This window comes from Amyelois transitella, chromosome 10 (assembly GCF_032362555.1).
Source record: "Amyelois transitella isolate CPQ chromosome 10, ilAmyTran1.1, whole genome shotgun sequence".
Classification (NCBI taxonomy): Eukaryota; Metazoa; Arthropoda; class Insecta; order Lepidoptera; family Pyralidae; genus Amyelois; species Amyelois transitella.
The window spans coordinates 4,600,410-4,618,644 of NC_083513.1; the positions used below are offsets into that span (position 1 = coordinate 4,600,410).

Sequence of the window (18,235 nt, forward strand, 5' to 3'; positions counted from 1 at the left end):
GTATAATGTAAAAGTAGGTAGAATTTAAATTAAGAAATGTATTATTCTGATAAGAACCGAGGTGTCGCAGTCTTATTCCGTAAGGCTTATGGTATCGTCCCCTAGCAGGTAAGTACAGTATATCAAGATCTGTATCGGAGATTTACGCCCAACGTTCTGCCTGCGATTGTATCTCACAGATTAATGCTGCGTCGCGTAGACCGAGCCTAACCGCCTGTAATGTAATGCCTCTGCCATGATATTTATTTATTTCCGAAGAAATATATTTAACTGTGAATGGAGTCTCGATAGCTTTATGAATGGTAGGTAATAGGATAGTTTTTACTAACATTATAATACATAGATATTTTGGAATAGTTTCTTTTAAACTCTGACAATTATTTCGTGACTGAATACCAACCTATTAATCAAACGCTATCTAATTTTACTATCACATCGCATAAACTCAGTAAAAGTACACAGACTCATTTGAATATAACGACACGCAGCTCGTGAAAATGTCAGTAAATCACCTTCAAGCGTGTCGCCTTCCTCGTACGTGTATAATGGCGGCCCTGGTCAACGGCAATTTGTTTTTATTGAGACTACCCCCGGGTTATGCAAACTGGAAACGCTGAGAGTGCTGTAAACAAACTACAATGCAACCACACATGGAAGAACGTTAAAAATCAATGTTTAACTCCTAAACACGGTTCAACTTTATCCGGCCGTGTTCCACCTTTAATCTCAAGCGTATGTTTTCGCAGCATGTTTGGCCGTGGTCAGTCGTATAAACAATACCCACGGTAATAGAGATATAAATTGTACTCGTTTCATTTAATCCCTTTGAGCCCAATCGACACTTATGATATTGTATGTTATCGCCAAAGTCAGACGTCTTAGCGAAACTAATAGCAGTTTCAGATCACTATTTACTCCCCCCGAAATATATGGCCGATGAATTTGCCGAGGTTTACTTAGGACTCTAAGCTAACATGTTTTGGTGAAAACTGTTTATGTACCAGAGACTCCAGTGTTTGTTTAGTAGAGCGGTAGTCATATATTCTAAGCTCATTTAAATTAATATTTAATTCTATATGCAAATCGGGGTTGCATAGTAAACTGAAGTATAATTACATATTAGATGCAGCGTTGGCTAAATTTTAACTGATTTTTGCTGACTTTTAAATTGGAGTGTTTTATTATATTAAGAGCATATGACGTGATAAGCATCTTTACTTTCTATTAAATCATTAGAAAGCATTTAAGGTAAATATCGGTTATCTATCAAATATTGTACCTTCGCATTGTATTATTTGTTATAAATAGTTTTTGGTTAATATAAATAACGATAGTTGCAAACAAATCAAGCTGGTTTTAAATTTTGCAAAAGAAAGGGACCAGGTACTAATGCAGTAAGGTGTATTTGCCTTTTAACAATAACTATAAAAATAGATATACATAAAATAAAAAAAATTAAGATAAATCACGCAAAATGAGCTATCCCCGAAACAAGTTCAAAGCTTGTGTTTGTTTATAAATACTTTATCTAAACTGATGTTTTCCACTAACCAGTATAATAACACCGACTAACCAATTTCTGTCACCAACCAACATCACTGAATACAAAACAATACGGTTAATTTGATGCAGTGCAATAAACTGTCTCGTACATGCCATTACCATAGGATATTCGAATCATAGCAGACAGATAAAATGAATTCAAAGTATTGGCAGACGAGTCTGAAGCGACATTAGCATAACGTAGCGAATCAAAAAAATAAGGAGAGTACAGGCGAATAACTACGAAAAACGCACAGTCAATGACAGACGAACGTTAGGTAGCTAGTTCATATAGGTACCAGTAACATGGGCTGGGTCAGGATTTTCTGTATTTAGAATATTTTTATATTTTCCTGTAGATATCACTGCTATTAATACTAATAGAATACTTGAAAAATATATTGGAGCTTATACCTATTTCATTATTATTACAGATTTTAAAACCGTTCTGAATACAATCTATTATATATCAATTGGATAAAATCTTAATTTTAATCAATGTTATAATCTTTTTTCTGGCTATTAAATGCAATTTCGTATTTATAAGTAGGTTCCAGTAATTTTTAAACTATGTATTTCTAAATACAGCGTAAAATTCAACTATTCGTAAAAATATCAATGATTCCATCCTTGTCTTAAATTCTTTCCTGTTTATATGCTTTGCGAAGGCTGCTTTATTTAAAAGGCTAGTGGTGTATGCTCTATTTCTTAGCCAAATAAATGAAATTATATCTGTACTCTCCTTCTTCTGCAATACAGAAAAGCTTTCTAGAGGTTCGACGACTGAACAATGCCTGTGGCCGCGATTGAGTCACGTCTCGACTAGATGACATTTCCCACGCAAATTTAATACTTGCAGTGAAGAATTAAGGTTGAAATTTAATATAATAGAGGTGAGCATATGAGGAAGTAATATGTTGTAGTTGTAAAGTACTTCGTTAATATTTTCAATAGTTGTTTGAGTGTTCCCAGAGAAAATAACCCAAAAATATGTAATATAATCAAAAAAGAAGAAATCATTGTCATCTACGAGTATTCCAACAAGCATATACATAAACATGAAAGTTTATTTTGGCTAGAAAAAAGGGATATTTAAAAAATATATATAAAATATTATTTAATTGAAAATTTAAAAAAGTATTTGGACAAAACTGTAAAACTGTAAAATTATTTTCGCCGATGTCAAAACCCTATATTAAATTCAATATTTAAAAATCCAATTTTATTTAATGAGTCACTTTATCATATTGAAAATTATTTTGAAATTATTTTTTTCTTTAAATATATGACAATTTCAGAGGCAAGTGAAGAACTTTCTACGCCGCTAGAGGTTGTTGACCTGTGTTACATCTACTAGCAGGCAACTAGCCAACAAAGTTATGACAATTGTAAGTATAATACTAATTTACAGAACACCAACGATTTCTAAGCAATGTTTTCTTATTTCTTATGTTTTTGAATTATTTGAAAAAAGTTTAATTATTAAATTCTCATTACATTTATTCCATCAAAATATTTAGGAAATAATTTTATAAATATGGTCAATTTAGAAAAAACATTCTGTATGATTAAAAAACATTTTTTTAAATATTAGAAGTAGGTAAAAATTAGGTCAACTCATACGATTATTAAATAAATAAGTATAAAGCAATGCGTTGCCATATTAAAACAAAAAATATATACCTAGATAAAAGTCTGTCTCTTATAATCTGTATTGAATAATGAATTATTAAACCATTGTGCAGTCATTGCACATTTTATGTGAAATGTTTGTATTTGCCGTGTACTGAAACAATACACCACAAAGATCTATTGGTAATAAAATTTAGCTTTTACATCAACAGGATGCGAATTAAAATTGCAAAGTGATGTTCGATTTTCCCCATTAGACATACCTTCATACATGCACGTGAGAAACTTTTACTAAGAACTTCAACGCTTGCTCGAAGATAATTTATGTATCATAAAATGAATATTAATAGGTTTGTTTTATGAGTGAAAAAATGTGAGTAGAGAAAAAAGGGTATATAAGGTATAAGGTTTGAAACATATGTGTAAGATACATTAATATATATCGACATAAAAAATTTCATAGCATATATAATACAACTAAAAAAGTAAGAGTTCCTAAATAAATTTGAAGTCGAACTTACATATTTATTAGGAGTTATTCCTATACAAACAGACGGGAAAATGTCGTTTTACTGTTATTCTAGATTATAAAAAATCAAAATATAGTTTTTTTAAGCATAAATCAGCCAATAATAAAAGGTTTTTAATTGACTATAATACACAGCCACAACATTGTTGGATTCATTATGCATTAATTACTCTGAGAATTAGCTCAATTGATTTCCACTCACAATAACGCTATTAATTTTATTATGCGTAATAGGAATGGTCAAGTTATATATTGACGTAGAAAATAGATATTCACAATTTATAGATCTACAAAATTAGAGTTATTTTTCCAAAATCATGAAATATTTAAAATATGCGGGGATCACTTAACAAAATCGTACTCATACCTATTACCTTCTTTACCACTATAGCTTCTTTTGAATTGAATATTTAAATTGATAAACAATAATTAATTCCTAGTAGAAAATATAAAATAATAGTAAAGAAAACGGCTGTCCAAAAGTCACAGAATTCTATTATAGATGTCAACCAAGACTTGAAAGCGTGTGGGATTTCTATATGATTTTTAATACATGTATGTAAAAACTTATATAAACATTACTGTGTACAAGCAACATTATATAATTATATAAATAATGCAGACGTGTCCACAGAATGTCCTTCTATATCACAGTCCTATTGTGTGCAGCACGGAAACTTGACGCTGTGCCAAGAATATTAAAAAGTAAATTTAAATATATGTCGACATAACATCGAGATAATAAATCATCTGCGTTATGAACGTAGTAATGGAGGAATTTTTAATTATGTTATTCGGAATCCATCTAATTCGATATTCAGAATTTTTGACTGCATAATTAAATCATAAGTGACTCCCCATTGCGTTATTTCGTCTGCGTAGCAGAATTTAAAATGGTTTTATTGGTAATTCTAATAATTTAATCTATATTTTAATATTTTAAGTAAAAACCAAATTCTATTTATTAACGGAAATATATACAATACATAGTTTGATTACATATTTTCTTAAAATAATGCAAACATTTTATATTATTCTTTAATTTAATAATTTGTTGTATGTGAATAAACAAAAACACAATACCTATCTACCTAAACTAATCCGATTTAAGCAAATCATAATAGTTAATAAAGCGATATAACAAATAGCTATACAAAACTTTTCATCTACGTTAGCTGCTTCCTACAAAATTCATTCATAGTTAAAAATGGATCTGTGCCAAGCAGGTATTTGGAATTTTATAAGCATTCATAATTTTTTATTTATAGGTAATTTTAAGAATACACATTCCAATGTTTTACGTAACAAAAAAGTAGAATAACATTATTAAAAAACTCGTCATGATATTCTGACTGAATAAATAGAAACAATATTTGTTAAGATCGTAATGAATAATAACGAAATAAACTCGGGAAAATTTTTAACCTAAATTATTACATCAAAAAAAAATTTGTCACTCAAAGTTGAGGTCGACAAACCTAGATTTTACTCTCTAAAAATAGTAACTGACGTAACTAGCAAAAAGCAACAATAACAACAGCCTTGAACGACAAACGTGAGCGTATGTGTGCACATTGTCCTTTACTAGATACTAATAGGCTTGTAGTAGTAAAGACATTTCACTTTAAAATACTCTCGAATAAAGTAAGACGTCTCAGCTTTTATCTCGCTCACATTTGCTTTTTTAAAGAGTGAAAATAAGAAATAGTAAGCTTTGAGATAAGCTAGACCATGTAGTTATGGAGATTAGCATGGCGGTGACAAGATTATGCTTCAAATGTTCATTGAAATCTTTATTCTCAAAATTCTTCCAACACGACTCAATGAATGTGAAAATAAACGTATTCAAAGTAAATGCAACAAACGACGACTCAGTAGAAACAAACCACAAAAATAGACGCCTGACTTGAATGAAGCTCCGTTAGATTTCTTTTCGTTTTATGCACAAAAAGCGGCTCATAAATCAAGGCTTGTAGATCCCAACTCTTTACTTCTAATTGCCAATCCATGTCTAACGCCTGCACAGATGCGCCACCAGCTGTTTCCATGACAGTCACGTCTGCGTCCACGAATCCGCCTGTGTGTACTACTACAGGCTTGGCTCGTTAAATTTTTATTGCCACAAGGTCGCCACTTTATGGTCAATTCTCAACAGTTATTGTTCGCGGACAAACTTTTTTTTCACTAGCGTCAATCACTTTATTACATCCATTACGATTGACAGTGATTAGGCCTTAATTGTTATGAGCTCGTAAAATGTCTTTTATAAACTCCGAAAGTGTTATGATAATCTGTTTTGTTTGGATCTTTGGTGTAATAACGTTGATTATAACGTTTATAAATGCTGCATGCCGTTTATGCGCAGTAAATTCGTTCAAGACAGTTTTATGTAAACGAAAACAATTCTAATGTGTTCACGTTACATTGTCTGTCGCACGCGTACTCTACTCATGTATGGTTTCTTTCACATGTTAGGTGTTGTCACAGAGCTGTTGTAGTCGCAGTTTTTAGATAAGGTGTTTTGCGTAACATTTGTACTGTTAGACACTGATAGTACTTACTCAAGCCTTTTGGCACTGCAAGGTCAATGTTACTACAGTCATAACTAAACAAGGTTATCGTTATTAGCATATTAAAAAAATATTTCAATGATGTGGGGCAACAAAACAAGACTTAGTTATTATAAAATTAAAGATATTCCCAGTACTGATGATTCATGCAGAGCGTAAAATGTACGTTCTCTTATTCGAACAAAGCTTGCGAGCCTTACTCACGTGTGCAGCCATATGATAACAAACGATGTTTTGACTGCGATTTGGGCAATATCGACTTTCGCCGAACGCCGCATTACTACAGAATATTTAAAATACAGAAGAATATCCAATAAAGACGTATCTATAATTTGTGAAAAAAACATTAAAAAACCAGGTTCATTTTACAAGTCGTCTCAAAATATATAATGACTCAAACATTGACGTTCTTATGCAACATTGAAAAGCAAATTTATCAAAACGAAATCTCTTAGTAGACCAAGATGATACATTCGGCTTTAACAGTGTAACCTATAGTACTAATTTGATATGACCGAAAATTTCCGAGAAAAGCAAGAAAATATGTCCTGAAAATATACCTGCAAACTTGACTTTTGGCGCTGTTTGTTGAGACAATTGTTAAAATTATTCGGCCACACTTTCATATATTATTTTAACAAATCAAAAACTCCATCTTAAACGTTAGGTATATTTGATTACTGTCACTTAGCTTATTTTTTTTTTTCAATCAGAAAAATCCTGTACGCTCATTATTTTGTGGTTTAACGTTCCTAATAAAGTAATTTGCGAGCGTGCCAACAAAACAATAGCCTTCTAAACTCCTTTCAAGCTTCGACTTGTGATTTAAAACCCTTTGACTTTAACCTTATTTGTAAACAAGCAGCACAAAGGATGGCTGTTTCGAACAAAAGGAGATTTTGCGCAACCCCATTGCCGTGAGCTTTTGTTCAGTTTTTTGAAATATTTTTAGTAAATCGAGGGAAAGTAGCAATTTGCGCAGTCGGCTCTTTTTGAATTTTTATTTTGTGTTTAGGGTGTTATAAATTTTTTGAAGTTTTACTTTAGAAAGAGAATAATCAATCGATTATTTTGATCGCAAAAAGCTGTAACGTTTTGTACTGCCTAGGTCTTATAATATGAAGATTAAAATTCTGAAATCTTATGAAATCGGGTTCGATTACTTATTTTTTGTGTCAGATTTAATATTGTATCATGGATTCTCGTATAAAAAAGATTAATTCAGATTCATTCGTAGGTGGGTATTCTACATTTTCCTGCAAATACGCTTTTTACATTAGTAAGTAATATTCGGAATATGAAATAAATTATACCCACGTACCCAGATTTTACAATATACCCAGTAAAATTTTAGATATCAATGTAAAAACGACAGGTAAAAAATCACTCTTTCATGTAAACAGAAGATGAAATAAAACAGCTTTTATAATAAAAAAACTTAAATGTTCGGTCCCACTGACCCACTGTTTGTTTTTTTCTATTAGAAAGTTTGTGTTCATTGCGAAATTTAAACCCTTTCTTTACTTTTTTGCAAATTTGCACAAGAACACAAAAGACATTAAAATTGTTTGTTGCTTTTGAAAAAAACATGCTGCGTTGTTGACGTTCTTTTTTTATGAAAGGTGATTCTTTCATTTATGTTTTAGACATTTCTTTGCAGATAGAATGCTTCTGTTTGGTTTTTGTTTATCAACTTTCTTTAAACTTTAACTTTTTTCAATTAATAAACTAGTAAGCAATATTTGTTTAGTATGGATTTGTCCTATTTGAATTATAGCTAATTATTTTGTGTAACTACAAAGATCTTTTTATCCACATTGTGGCCTTCTACTGTTATTTTATTGCGCGTTAATTTTTTGTTCAAGAGAAAGATTGTGTTCTTTGCGAATCTGAAACCCTTTCAAGTGCTACTTTCGATATAAAGCTGTGAAATCGGTTAAGTACAAAAAAATACGCAAATAAGCCTATAAATGTTGTGATTAGTCAATCGAGAATCAAATTATATTCGAAAAGTAATAATTCTAAGATGGCATAAAATGCGAATTTATACGATTATAAACATTGGTAAAAAGACTTGGTACAGCTTCCTATAATCACTGATGAGCCAATGAAATGAAAGAACAAACACATCCATCATTATTTAGTTTTATGGAAAAGCCTCAAGAAACTGGTATAGTTTTTTGCAAAAATTCAATGAAGCCATATAAAATTAATAACTGCAACAGAAAGTTATAATAGGCTTTGGACTTTCGATGTAACATACCTGTAAACTTGACACACGAAAAACTAAATATAAATCACAAATAAATTAGTTACTAAGTGACAATCTGTATTTCATAAGCGTGTAAGTACAGCTTCATAAAACATTGAAATGACTTTGGCAACATACAATTTCATTACGGCAGAATCTTAAATAGCGTATAGCAAAAGACCTGATCATGATTAATTTATAAATCATATAAAGTATTAATATCTCAATTAATCTAAGATGTAGTTAAATTCACAATTTACCTACTTATAACAGTTCCACCAAAGAATTAGTAATTAGTAATTTAGATTAAGTTCTACGTGTGTCAAGTAATTTATATCTAAGCTAAATATACTTAAAACTAAAAGAAAATAAATTTGAAACGATAAATACCATTGAACTCACCGCAGACCACGCGGTCGAAGGGGCTCATCCAATCTGGAAATGGAAAATCTATTATCAATCGTATTGCTAGTTCACTCGCCGGCTAAGGTACATGCATAACATTGAAACATGACGAACAATAAAATCTGACCTTCTATCAGAAACTCTTGTGGTTCAGAAATTAGTGATCTTCGTTGTAAAAAAGAACATAAATCATAAGTGAGCTATATTCTGAATCAAAAATTAGCTATAAGTCCCAACCAGACTTAGAAAAAACTCTTACTCTAATAATTTATTATAATGCAGAAAGTATATAACCTACGTAACACAAGTACAGTTTTGCCTAGAAAAGTAAACAGTATAACAGTTATGATTCGTTTTGTAAAATTATGAGAAATAAAAAAGCTGAGTTCACACACATGCAATTACAGAAAGAAGCTACAGCAGAAAATGTTACTTTAAGCATGATTATAACTTTCTCAAAAGAGATGAATCAATAAAGTAAAGTTATTAATAAAATAAAAAGTTGCTTAATTAAAGGATTAAAAAAAATAGTTATATTAAATTAATGTTAAACTCTATAGTGTATTTCATAATGAATGCTTATAGACGAATAAGTACCTATATACCTAAAGCACCTGAAACTTTAAGTCCTAGATGGAACAGCAACATATCATCTGCCCTTTTAAATCAAAATGGCAGCACACTATACCATAAAGATTGAAACTATATATGTATTAATTATATTCGAAACTAAAAATTATATATAGGTAGGTACCCAAAACGATCCTTTTTTAGATAGAGACATTGGGTGTTTTTGCATTCAGTCAAAATATATTTCGAGCGATCAGAAATAAAACAAAAACATAGCTCTACCTAACGAAGATTGCCATAATCTGAATCGTTGTTGTTTTATTTTTATCAAGCAAAAAGATAATTGAATTCGTAGAAGAAATTTATGACTTAAATTTTATCAACATCGTGGTAGAATGATATAGGTATTACTTTGAATTTAAATTTTATGATAAGAATGAATATTTATTTAATGTCATTATATTTAATAAATCGGTAGTCGGTATCGGTCGGTATCATCGGTAGTCAAGTAATAACAGTTTAATGGTAAACATGATCGAATAGGTGAATGATTTTTGTAATATAATTGTATGCCAACATTTCACAAAATCATACAAAAAGTAACTTCCCTGCACCTTTTCCAACAGTGTAAATAATTGAAACATAATAATAACAGTTACTAAGAGACAGTTCAACTGCACCTGCACAATATTTATACCTAATGAAACACTGATTACCGAAACCGTGTGACAATTTTTTTGTTCCATATTTAAGTCATTATCACTTACGATTTATCAACATAAATAAAAGTCCGCGAAACAAGATTACACATACGAAACCCAGTTTTAATTGTATGTGTTTTTAAATTTAATGAGTTCTACCGATCGGAAACATTTAAACTGTATCGTTCGAGTGCACTCGTTAATTACACGCGATGTGAATAAAAATCGAGTTATCGAGTGCGGTACCATGTAGGTATCGATACTCACAAATCAACTAGTCGTTCTTTGGAGATAAGATGGCGGGCCCTCATTGGAAACTCCAAGAAAGTCGTATTTCTCCGAGTCGCAACTCTAAAACGGAAAAGGTTAAGAGTTCCATATCAGGTTCATATTTCACGAGAGGAAGATAGTGATGTTATTTTTCAACCGTGATTTTTTATAGTTTTTTTTTTGTAACTTTGCAACAATGTTAAACCTCGTAAGAAAAGAAAAAAGGTGTGCACTCGTTACTTTTAGTTCTTTGACCCCATAAATTAGGTGATAAAATAATTTTATGTGCAGTAGAAACATGAAAATTTTATTTATTCACATAGTAATTATAATCACTTAATTATAACATTTTGATTGTTAATTGTGTTGTTTCTCTGAAGTTTTATTATTACACAATTAGCTTTGAATAAAACGGTTTTTTTTTTCTAGAACATACTTATATGATTTGTACATTATATGTTATCGCTATTAGAAAAAAGGAGATTTAATTATTTGATATACCTAGATAAATGACACTATGAAAATTTATTTGAATTTGAGATCAGTAAATACAAATCGATCAACATATAGGTATTTCTGTAAGAAAATTCTTCTAAGTAGTTTTTGAAGCGCGAGTATTGCCAATATTTGACTAGATTAAGTACCTTTCAATCTTTAAAGAATAGATCATTCTGTCGGTGTAAAATATCTATGTAAGTAAACTTTATTTTATTATATTTAAATTTAACATATTTTGTTTTATGAACACATTGCATTTTAATCATATTAAATTGTGTTTACGTAACACCAGATAAAACTCCGTTTATTACTAGATAAATATCCGTTTATTAGTTACAGGGTCTGTGGTGGTAAAATCCGTGATAAACAAGCTAATAGACGCAGCAAATATCAGACAATATGGCATTAGATAGTAATTAATAAAGTGCTACAAATAGCAATCAATAGCGAGCACTAGCTAACATGTGGGTTCCGCGTTCGGCGACTTCTGATTGGCCACGCTGCCCGCCATCTTTATTTGACGCATGCGCTTTGGGAACGCACACATGTGGTCGAACTTGTTCTTACGGCACACAATCAGATACACCAAGTTGGTTAGTACACAGAAGTTTGAATGAATAGAGGATATTGGATTAATTTTTATCTTTACTTAAATTTTAATTTTTTTTAGAATAAAAGTTATGTACTTTGATCTTATTATTTGAATTATATCTCTACCTATATTTATTGCATAGTAAATGAACTTCATTTTCATCAGTGAAGTTTTCAAATCTATTCTATTTGCGCTTTATATGTCACCTAAATATAAACCCGCGTTTTAGAAAAATATTAAAGTTTGCCAGTTGTATAATTTTTTTTTGCATAATAGAATTATATATATATACTGAAATGCATAAAATTTGAATAAATTTCTTAATCAAAAATTATGTGCTGTTTTTCTGCCAAATTATTGTAGAGCACATAAATACTCTTTCTCTATCTTATTCCTTATCTTTTGCTTCAGCAAATAAATGTCTGTGTATCGTGACGTCTCCGCCATTTTAGATGTGGATGCGCGCGCGCCACTTTGTCGGCACCTGCCACTTTATTTTCGATCTCCGAGACGAATCCCTGCTCACATCGCTCCGGACACTTTTATAACACAGCATTAGCTACAAATCACGAAAATAGACTATTTCTAAATAAAAACAAGTCGATTATAGGCCATTTTGTATAATTTAACTGAGCTATGAGCCTGTTACGTGTCTCCATAGCCTTTGATTATGAGTTTTTTAAGATGTCAACGTTATTAATTGCACACATGTGCCAGCAAGGTCGGCTCTGGAACGATTTTGATTCGTGTTTTTCCTCGCATCGGCTGTAAAAGTTATTTTTATAAACAGGCCATTCGTCTACTTTCTTCATTTTGGAATGTTTATCTCGTGTACGATTGCGACTCATGTCTGGCGATGGAAAGACAAACGTCACGACAAACTTGTTCAATATTTTTAATGTATATCTCACGTACGATAAGATTCAAGTCAGGGAGCAAAAGAAGAAAGAAAAACATATGCTAGCTGCTTCCCTTCCCGTGCAGATCGTACCTAGAAGTCGATCATGGGATAAGACACCGTGAAACTATGCCTATCTTACGGCAAGTTATGGTTTTTCTCTAGGGTTGTGGAGGCCAGACGGCAGTTGCACTGTGTAAAAACAAGTAATCTTGTCAAATCGCTTAGGAGATGATAGGAGTAGCGGTCCTGGGTCTCTGCAGTAAGGCTGGGATGAGACCGGGGGAACGCTTGGGCGGAGAAGAAAAAGAGATAAAATACTTAGAGAAAATAATTCTCTTCATGAAGTAAAAAATTGTAAAGTAAATGAATAAAAATACAGTTGAGTACTGTTATTATTAAAATTTAAATAATAAATATTGTTAGTATTTAATAATGTAGGTATTTCTCAATTAAAAAAGAAATATATTTGTGTCAACGTGACTTTAATTAATATAAAACGAGCATTAACTTCATAAATTATTTTTTAATTAAATCTAAAGCCGTGTTTAAAGTTTGTTTAGTTGAACTATTGACCACTAATTTAACTGTAACGCATTAATACTCACAAATGTATAATTTATTAATTAAATACACTACTTATAATTTTTATTATATTTAAATAAATATAATAATAAAATATGTGCAATATAAATCACTATTATTATCTATATTGTAAGTTTTTAATAACGCGTTAATAAAATTCAACATATTTTAAAAAAATGCAAAAAAAAAAAATTATATATTTAATAAAAATAACAAGAATAAATGTAGAGTAAGACGTCGAAAAGGTAAAATGCATATTAATGTCACACTAAACCCGCAATGGCTGGCATGTAAATATTGCAAAAGATAAATCGGTAATAAAACTGCAAGTAAAAAATAATAGTAGTATTGTATGCTAAGCATACAGACCATTTACTGCTGTAATAGCTAGCCTTTTTTGGATACCAAGTAGACCCCACATGACGTATCGCCAAAATATTTAAAATGCAATTTAAATTGGTCTAGCATTTTAACTGTGACCTAGGTTATGTAACTATCATGACTCATTGTTGTTATCATTTTTAATAGCTCCACTGGACTATAACTCACTTTGTACAAAACAGCCGCACAACATATGCGTTTTAGTTCGTTTTTACAATTTGGAGGGGTTTTTTAAGTATTATATAAGTAATATTATTATAATATTATTAGATTAAACTCATAAAAATGTGGAATTAAATAAATTTATAATAATTTATTTTACTGTTGGTTTTATTTATTTAAAAAATATTAGTAGTAAGTAAATCAATTAAACAGAAATTACATCAATTAAAGGCAATCAATGTTCAAAGAAGTTTAACTAAAAAAATATTTAACCTATGAAAATACACCTTATAATTTTTTTAAACTATTGTAAGGATGTAGGTAAATAAAATCAACAAACAAAACATTAATTTTATGACCAAATAACATTTTGTATGCTGATTGAAATTATTATAATAGTCCATTATTTCATAAATTTAGTTTAATTAGAAGTACTCTTAATAGTATAAGTTCTTAATAAGTTTTTTATTAATTAAATTGTATTTTCCGTTTTAAAAATGCAGTGAAATGGAAACATGCAAATAACATGAATAGAACAGTAAATACTGTTTTACGAGAGGTGTAAGGTAGTTCCACAAGGCAACCCGCCCAAGTGTGGGAGCCGACGGCGGGCTGGGCGGGCAATAGCCGGCGTCGTGGCGGTAGCATTGTTGACTTTATAGCCTACTTATTGTTTTATAGCCCTTTTATATGAGAACTGAGACACTTTGCGAACGATTACTCATCTATTTAAACTTTCCAACTCATTTTATATAGGTAATCGTAACTTTTTGTGAAATAAAAAAAAAAAATTTTTAGGAATATTTATCCCATGCTCTATTTTCTGGAACAAATAGAATATACCTACCTATTCAAATTAATTTTATTTTTCGGTTCAGTACCATAAAGTGGTTTAGTTATTTTGTAATTTCTAGCTAAGATTATTTTTATTTAGGGATTTTTTCTAATTGGTTCATTGAATTCATTGAAGTTCAAATAGCACCGGACTGAATAATTTCAGTACCTGCATTTGTAATTTAAGTTACTCATTCGTAATTAAGTAGTAGCCTCTTTTTTGCTTTAATTAGATGTCGGGAAACAGGTAAGATCTAGGTATTGGTTCTCGATACTACCTACTATTGGCTATTAAATGATACATTTAATGAGTGTGTTCCCTTAAAGTAGTGTTAATTACACCTACGTATGTAATTGGTGATTTACTTCGCAGCTTATTGCATAGATGTAGGTACATATACTTGGTAATAATAACTTTAGGAGGTTATTTATTGGTTTTTATCTTTTCTTTTTGGTGTTCCTACTACCTACACCTATAAGATTATTGAGAAATATGAAAGGTAATAACTAGGTCCTGCGCACCAAAGAAAAACTATTTTTTATCGATTAGCAGGTTATCAGGTAAACCTATATACCTGTTTTCTTAATGAGATACATATTCTGTCTTAGTCGGTGGCTATGTATCTTACAAATTTCAGTAGAATCTATTAAAAGGTGAGCTATTAAAATGAGCTGTGCTTTGATAAGTACTAATGTCGTAACGCGTCTTTGCCTTTTATACAGAGTATCAGAGTTAATATAGGAAAGTCAAAGATTTCGATTGGTAAATCACAGATCATTTAAACTAATGATCTGTGATCTAAATTCACATAAATAAAAAAAAACGTACCTACAACACATCATAAAAAGTACCTAATCTGGATATATGTAAATAAATAAACAAGTAATTAACAATCTACTTCTAAGTACTTAGGTATCTGTATTAAACTACTAAAATATGGATTTTGTAACAAGCAATTTTATCCGATAAAAAAGCAACATAAATTTCATTTCTACTTTCAGAATGAAACAACCAGCATGCAAGTCAAGGAGTAAATTATTTACCGGTGATGGACATCCACGGATACCGCGGTATATCTGGTAGCGGCTGGGCCGAGGGCTGGGCGCACGCCGCCCCCATAGCATCCACGGTGGCCGCCGTAGCCGCTGAAGCCGCCGACGCCGCTGCCTGGTGATAGAACTGAGCTGCTGCTGCCATGCTAGCCGACGCCGCCGATACCGCCGCCCCGCCATTATGCTGACCCAGTGCGTAATTCACCATCGGATCACCTCCTACCGCCGTCGGGTACCGGCAACTCTTGTCATCCGCTGCAGACAAGCCTCCGGCGCCCGTGAACGGTACTGATCCCGCGAACTGCTGGTGGTGGGAAACGTAAGGATACATCCTCGACGGCGCACCCGGCGACGCCGATGACGATGATGATGACCGCTGCGGGCTTCCTGCCCCCGGAGAGCCAGCTCCCAAAGCCGCTGCCCCCAGCCCGCCAGAAAGACTCGAAGACAGCGACGTCGAGAGCGACGACGATAAAGAAGATGAAAGCGACGCCTCTATCGGCGACGCCCCAGCACCCGCGAACAAATTTTGGTGATGGAACTGCTGGTGGTACTTTGGGAGCATGCTATCGATGATGAACTTGGAACTCATCGCTCGGCGGCGACGCGGCGCGCGACGATCGCCTCGCGGGAGATGCGTTTATCGCCGGCGATTCGGATCGATTCTCGCGCGTGCACCTCTACTATGGCCGCGGATCGTTTATGACCCGCGTATGAGGCTCTACGACTCCGAATTCCCCGTCGTGGCGAGCGTTACCGCTGCCGCGCGCCGCTTGCGAGATAGCAGAAACGCGGTATATGCGTGCGAGCGGGATGACAAATACGCGAAGGGCGACGCGCCGGAACCCTCTCCGTCTCATTAATTCCTACCTGCGTGGCTTATATTAGAAAGAGATAAAAGCTATTCGCTAACGACCATTTCGACGGCCATTGTTCGTAATGGCGCCGGGCCCCGCACTTCCCCGCGTTTACCTCGTCTACGCCAATAGTGATCCGGTGCAGAACATTCACCACCAATCACAAACCATTCTGGCACTTCTAGCTGTCAAAATGAATGGCTTTAAGCAAAATTGCAACATTTCACATACAATAAATTGGAGGTTGATAACGATAGAAACACACGTAAGTAGTATTTGCAATTTGTAGATTAAATTAAAACAAGATCAAAACGTGGTAGTCAATTTATTATTTCAGTTTTATGCAATTTAACAACTTCATTAATTAATTAACATTAACAATTTGTGATCAATACAGAAACCTTATCTAATTGTTTATATAATTTATAAAAATGGATTATTGGGGTATCTCCACTAACACCATCGATTTGCCAGCAGTGGTTGTACCATTCTTGTATTGTTGTTAAATTATTATCAAAACAAACTTTTCTTAAAAGTATTGAATTATAGTAGTGTTCAACAGTAATAACCTTTTTTATACGTTATTTTAAATTAAAAATGAAATTGTTAGTATAAGTACTGCTCAGCTATCATTATTTCAGTAATTTTGTCACTATTTGGTATGGTAGTAAATGTATTCTACTTATAATCTCAAAATATCTATAAAGGTCAAATATTATTCTTAATTTTTAGAAATAATGTAATATTTAATAGAAATTTTAATTGTGTAACATCTCAAATAGCATGTTTACAACACTTAATAAAAAATCGAAATAAAAATTGCACCAGCTTGTTTTACGCCGGCCACGTGGACAGACTGGTATCATTCATCTCACTTCAACGCTCTACCCATCCCACTCTGGCATTTCATTCATCCTTACAAGTCGTAACCACAAACGAGCACATGTGCAATAACAATCTTTACGACTATTAAAATAAAACTGTTTATTGCCTGAGAAGTTTATTTATTTACTACACTTTTGATTGTTACGTGTGTTTAGTGCATGGTTTTTATAGGCTTAAGTTGCCTTTTCAGCTTTATCAGGTCGGTGGTACGGCGGTGTGGCAGTAGAACATTGCATAACTATAGCTTTTATGATGTTATTGCAATGTTTTTGCCGTAAACGTATGGAATGCATGATATGGACAGTTAGAGTCATTTGTTTTATTCCTAGCCAATTTTTTATCGATTTATAATTGTTTTTCCATCATAAACTGAAATGTTAATGGGCATTTGCCTTATTAATTAGGTGGAAAAGTAGCCTTAAGCTGGTAAAAGAGCGTTCTAAATGACTTCTATTTAGCCTTTAAATTGGAACAAAAAAATAATAAGTAAACAAGGAGTCTGTAAGTCTGTACCTACTTATAAAAATTAAATGAGTAAAAAGTTTTTGAAATGTTTAAATACCTATTACCAACCTTGGTATGGCACAGTCTATTAAAATAACACAAACCAAGTATTTCTCTGAGACTCTATCGACACTTTCGACTAATTAAAAATTACTTGCAAATTTAATTATTACAGAATTTACCCCCAGGTTAACAGAAAACATTTATAAGGTAGGTACTTATTTATATATGATGGATGGATGTGATAATGGGATATAGGTAACATAAAATAATTATTTATTAATAGAAAATACTTCACACCTAATAAGTAGATAAATTATGAAAAATTCATTTTGAGATATTTTTTCAAAATAATCTATTAGGTAGGTACTACCGTATGTCAAATCCTGATAAGTACCTACTTTAGTTGTATTACTTATCAGGATTTACTTAAGTTTACTTAATTAATTATAACATCATTTTGTGAACATATTTGATTTTAATTTTTTATCGTCAATAATATACCTACTTATTTGT

At 32.0% G+C, this 18,235-nt stretch overlaps 1 protein-coding gene across 4 annotated transcripts in view; it reads right to left on the reverse strand.

Annotated features, from left to right (window-relative positions):
* The window catches only part of LOC106137716 (homeobox protein abdominal-A homolog), a 46,435-nt gene extending 30,266 nt beyond the window's left edge, over positions 1-16,169 (reverse strand). Inside the window, exons 1-2 of one of the 4 annotated variants that reach the window (XM_060946126.1) lie at positions 15,465-16,169; positions 8,927-8,959 (exon numbers count right to left, since the gene is read on the reverse strand). In XM_060946126.1, coding sequence (XP_060802109.1) covers positions 8,927-8,959; positions 15,465-16,065 — 634 coding nt within the window. In that variant the 5' untranslated portion in view covers positions 16,066-16,169. Of the gene's footprint in view, positions 1-8,914; positions 8,975-15,464 lie in introns of all 4 variants that reach the window. The other 3 variants (XM_060946125.1, XM_060946124.1, XM_013338621.2) reach the window with 3 other exon arrangements.
* Between the last annotated feature and the right edge of the window lie 2,066 nt (positions 16,170-18,235).